Source organism: Thalia democratica, chromosome 2 (genome assembly GCF_965202585.1).
Source record: "Thalia democratica chromosome 2, ktThaDemo2.hap1.1, whole genome shotgun sequence".
Lineage (NCBI taxonomy): Eukaryota > Metazoa > Chordata > Thaliacea > Salpida > Salpidae > Thalia > Thalia democratica.
The window spans coordinates 55,733,334-55,739,333 of NC_139166.1; the positions used below are offsets into that span (position 1 = coordinate 55,733,334).

The 6,000-nt window shown below is 26.6% G+C and overlaps 1 protein-coding gene across 1 annotated transcript; it reads right to left on the reverse strand.

Annotated features, from left to right (window-relative positions):
• Positions 1–1,987: 1,987 nt before the first annotated feature.
• Positions 1,988–2,344, reverse strand: LOC145828758 (histone H2B 1-like). The gene has a single exon (XM_082936508.1). The coding sequence runs from the start codon at positions 2,342–2,344 to the stop codon at positions 1,988–1,990; it is 357 nt and encodes a 118-aa protein (XP_082792634.1).
• Between the last annotated feature and the right edge of the window lie 3,656 nt (positions 2,345–6,000).

Consider the following 6,000-nt stretch of genomic DNA (forward strand, 5'->3'; position numbering starts at 1 on the left):
ATTTTTGACGACCTCAATTGCGTTTTCGAAAGACCTACTCTATTAGAGCAGAGTCTTTGGGATTCGCTCACCACCCACTTCAGAACATGACCGAGCCAGCAAAGTCAGTATAGGTATAGTTTTTTTGCTAATTTGACTCAGGAGAGTGTCTAGACTTTTTCAAAGGGGATTCACAATTTTTTTTTGTCCTTAATTTGCCGCTTAAGTATGCATTTCTTAGGCATGCACTGCCAGTTAAGTACACAATTTTTTGCCGAAAAACTCTGTGTTTAAAATGCTTTTTTTCTGCTTAGAAATAAAAAACAATATATAAGCAGTAATAGAAAAATATTATATTTTTATATGTCTTATACTGTATTAAATTTAGACAAATTAAAACTAAAAGAACATAAAAAAATTATGAACTTACAAACTGTATATCAAAATTCAAATCTGTTATTTAAAACAAAAATATTACAAACATACTTACTAACTTACTCTATAAAAATTTAACTTTTTTATCAGGAAACAATGCCTTAAATAATTAATACTAGAATAAATTTTTATAAAGAGAATTTCAATTTTGAACTACATGTTAGTATAGATGGAGTTCTTACAAACCTTTCTTTAAATTTTAAACTCTTTTTATTTATATATCTATTTATAATAAAAACACTTTTTTTCAAGTAATTCAATCTATAAAATTTGAATTTTCACTAAAATAATGTTTATAATAAATAATAATTGTATAATGACTTATACAATTAAATTAAAATATCTTTTTAAAAGTTTATTCTAGTTTTAATTATTTTATAATATTGTTTCTAGATAAAAAAAAATATTTTTTTATAGGGTAAGTTAGTTATATCTGTAATATTTATATTTTTTAATAACATATTTGAATTTTGATATTCAATTTGTAAGTTCATAACAATAAAAAAAAATTAAAGAGAATTTCAATTTTGATTTAAACGTTAGTATATATAGAGTTCTTACAAAATTGTCTTTTAAATTTTTAACTATTTACATTAAATATCTATTTATAATAAAAATATTTTTTTCCAGTAATTAAATATATAAAAATTGAAATTTCAAAAAAAAAAAGTTTAGACTTATACAATTAGTTTAAAATATCTTTAAATTTTATTCATATGTTCGCAGGGATTCTGATGATGGTTTTGAAATCTCTTTGGGTTGAAAATTTCAAAAAATCAAGAATCAACAGATATACAAAAATAGAATAACTCAAATAAAGATATTAAAATACCATTAAATTAAAAAAAATAAATTGCCAGGTGGTGTAGTTGTCTAAAGATGATTTTGAAAACTCTCTGAATTGAACTTTTCAAGGTTTAAACCAAGTTGGTTGACACATAAACAAACAATATAAATTTTCAAGTACAAACACAACATTATTATATAACAACATAACACAAAAGCTTCATACAACATTATTATATACAATTAATTAAGTAAAATAAAACTTTAGTAATTATATTGGACATTTTTTAAGTAAAATTGTACTTAATAGTTCAAAAACATAACATAATCAAAAGTTATTTACACTAAGTAACAATTTATAATGGAAACTAAGAGCATCTGAGTAAAAAGTTTCGTAGAAAAAATATGCTACTTTAAAACTTTTACTCATTATGACGTCACAATTAATTTTTGTTATCTATTTAAGCTGGGAAAAAACGAGCATTCTTTTTTAGTGCAATTTTTTTATCTTTCAGTGTTATAAATTCAACATTCTTTATTCAAAGTTTATCAAATAACCAAAACGAAGTCAATAAATAACGTTTTTACTGATATTCTAAGGATATTTTTAAAGGAGGTTCACAGGAAACCAGTTAAAACACGCCCCTGTTTTGATTGTATATTATATTGGAGACAGACGTAATTTAAAGTTGAAAACTTATAAATATGTTAAATTTAAGTGATCGCTCTAAAACATTACTTACATTTTAGAGTGGTTCTCAAAAGGACCTGGCTTTTAACAAACTATTTATTTAAAGCTAGTGAACTTGGTGACTGCTTTGGTACCTTCGGAGACGGCGTGTTTAGCCAACTCACCGGGCAAAAACAGACGAACAACAGTTTGAATTTCGCGACTGCTGATGGTTGAGCGCTTGTTGTAGTGAGCCAAACGTGAAGCTTCAGCGGCAATGCGCTCGAAGATGTCGTTGACGAAAGAGTTCATGATGCTCATGGCCTTGCTGAAAATTCCAGTGTCGGGGTGTACTTGCTTGAGCACTTTGTACACGTAGGTGCTGAAGCTTTCCTTGCGACGAGCCCTGCGCTTCTTCTTGCCGTCAGCTGGGACGTTCTTTACTGCTTTCTTGCTACTTTTGGATGCTGCCATTCTAAAGGATGAAAAATCACGTAAAGTTTTGTTTTATATTACTTAGTTACGAACCTCTGCTAATGATAAAACATTACGCCCACTAGTGGGTTTTTTGACTTTTCTCATTTTCCTTTTCTTTTTATGTTTTTTTTAAATATGAACTAACTAAAACTTAAAATAAAATACTTGATTTCAAAAAAAGTATTAAAACAGAACACTAGCTAAACTTTTCTGTAAATTCAACAAACCAGTGAAAAAAACAAAACTTATTTGGTAAGATTTGAAAATATATATTACCAATATTATGATTTGTTTGTTTAACTTTGTAGCTTAATTAAAAAAAATTTACTTATATAATAATAGAAATAGTTATAAGCTGGTATTAAAACAAATTGCAAATTTATAATATTTTTTTGGCTTTATGAAGGTAACAAACATTAAAAAAGATTTAAATTTATAAATAAATAGTTTAGGTGCAAAAAAGTTGCTTAGTTTTTATAACTTCTCAGACTAAAACGTTTGTAATAATAAAAAGAGTTATAATAAACATTGTGCAAACTTTATTGTTTCTTATATAATAACTAACAAGTATAGTGAAATTGCTTAAATTTAGCTATAATTTTTAGGCATGTATCTACAGTAGACTGCCGCTTAAGTACGCAAATTGAACCCGACCAAAAAATGCGTACTTAGCACGGGTAGTGCGTACTTTTTAACGACATAGTCTAAAAATAAACTTAGTTGTTTCTTGGCTTTCTTACAACTAGCCATCAAATAATTGAACCCGACCAAAAAATGCATACTTAGCACGGGTAGTGCGTACTTTTTAACGACATAGTATAAAAAAAAACTTAGTTGTTTCTTTGCTTTCTTACAACCAGCCATCAAATAATTTAGCCAAACAAACTAGTCTTTAAATAAATGTTATCAATAATAACATTTAATACATAATTTTAATTTGGAAAGTGTTTTTAGTGATTTTAAAATAATTTATTTTTTTAATAAAAAGTTTCTATAAAATTTATACATAATTAACTGCATAAAGTCAATGTCAGTCAATGATATAGAAAAGAACACAAGCCATGTTTTCCATATTTGTTTTGTTGGAGGGAAAGTTCTAAACTACATTGTGTTTAACAAACATTTTCAAAACATCAATTATTATGATGTATTAATAGTTATTAATATGAACTTTAAGTTAAAAAAAGTAAAATAAAAAAAGCTAAAATAATACTAAATATTTTTCATATATTTTAAGAGCATTGAGTCATGTCAGCTGATAAAAAAAGATTAACTGAGTTAGAAAGGTTAAAGATCATTAATCAGCTTGAAAGAAAAAATCTACTTAGTAAGCGTTATCTTGAAAGAAGCTTTAATGTTAGTGAAGGTGCAATTAGAAAAATTTTGCAGAACCGAGATGAGATTAAAAGACGATCTGCTGAAATGTCCGAGCAAAGAAAAAGCAAAAAGCTAACAGTTTCTTCTGCTAAGTACCCTGAGTTAGAATCTGAGCTTTATGACTAGATTTCAGTGATCAGAAAAGCAAATTTGCCAATTTCACCTTCGATCATAATTGCAAAAGACAAAGAGATTGCAAATGAAGGAAGGGTTTTACCTTCACGTTGAAGATGGTGAAGTGAACAAAGAAAACCTGACTTACTTTGCTCGAACAATTGAACAAGCTGTATGATGAAATCAAAACATATGGTGCTGACAGAATTTATAACATGGATGAAACATTGAATCTTCTTTAGAATGGTTCCCAACTAAACTTACATTTTGCCAAACAAATAAAATAGCACGTGGTCGCAAAAAGGAAAAAGAAAGAGTTTCTTTTATTGCTTGTTCAAACGCAACAGGAAGCCACAAATTTCAATGCTCAATGAATGGTAAACCAAAAGCTCCGGCATGCATTAAGGGAAGTACATGGCCTTTGAAGTACATGTCCCAAAAAAGAGTTTTGGTCAGCAAAGAAATCTGCTGGAAGTGGTTAAACGAGGAGTTCTTTCCAGTGATCCTCTTTATGGATAATGCTCCTGACCATTTCAAGGTATTCAAACGTCAAAATGTCACAGTCAGGCTGTTTCCTCCCAATGTTAGGTGATGGCAGGAGATCATATTAAAGGCCTTAATTGGAGATGGTGGGCCTGGGACAACCAGTTACGATTTTATGTTCAACTTTATTATGATGTTAACTGTTTGGTGTAAACTACAAAAACTAGTTACAATTTTCAATAAAAATTTTGTGCTCGTTAAGTTTAATAAAATCTTGTAGATAACTCTTTAACAGATGTGTGAAGATTGTGTATTAAAGAGAGCGTTATTTTGTCACTACTTATAAAAAATAATCATGGTTATACGTTTTATATTATGTCACATTTAAATTATCCTTTCTTTTGCAGATATTCTGAATGTTTTTGAATAAAAGATTATTTTGAATTTTTTTTGCCTTTCTGGAAAAGTGCGTCTTGAAGGCGGGGTGCGTACCAAAAGAAATACGTACTTAAGTGAAAGGCTACTGTGTTTACTTTTAAAGAACATATTTTTCGTGTAATCATCGATGAAATACAAAAAAATCTAATAAAATTCTTACCGGTTAAAGTTTTAACTTTCATTACGACATTTATTTTTGTAACTAAATTGTAACAAACTTAGCATAAAAGTTAAAACAAAGTTTTCATTGAAGCAGGAATGGTTTTAATCAACTTAGAAGCTAAAATAATACGTCAAATATGTTATACTTCCAAAACTACGAACACCGATTCAAAAATCGTATTGAATATATAAGTTATTTACGACTATAAATTTTCAGAAAATTTCATGTTTCCTCTTTTTCAAATTTAGCTTCACTTCCTCATAGCATATTTTCCTTATTGATACTTTTAAAGCATATTTTCTTTTTACATTTAATAGAATGTTTCTTTGACGTTTAAACAAAGTAAAATTATAAATATATTTGGGCTTATTTTTGACGCAAAGACCATTTGAAAAAATGGTCATTTTAGTATAACTTTTGTTTTTGTCTAAAAAATACCAAAAAAAAAAATTGTTTTTCTAAATAAAAGTTATGTATTTTATCTCCAGGTTCTCTGTTTTTATTTTTTATTATTTCATTTGAAATTAGAGATCTAAGCAAAAATATGTTTTTTTTTTTGGCAGCACTTATGACAACACTATTTGTTTGCTAAATTATGACTCAAACATCAAAGATTTTTTTTTTGCTATTTAACGTTTAACTAGAAAGTTAATGTTTTTTTTTCTTAATTCAATTTAGTTTGTTAATTACGTCCCTTAAAAGTTTACTTTTTCTGTGTATTTCATTGTTTTTCATCCATATTTCTAGAATATTTTGCATATTAAGTAAACTATTTATTTACTACCAAGTGACATACTAGGGACCCAATACGATAATAATAATAATTATTATTTTTATTCTAATAATAATAACAATAACAATAATATAGATAATGATAATGATGATGATGATGATGATAATAATAATAATAATAATAATAATAATAATAATAATAATAATAATAATAATAATAATAATAATAATAATAATAATAATAATAATAATAATAATAATAATAATAATGATAATGATAATGATAATGATAATGATAATGATAATGATAATGATAATGATAATGATAATAATAATAATAATAATA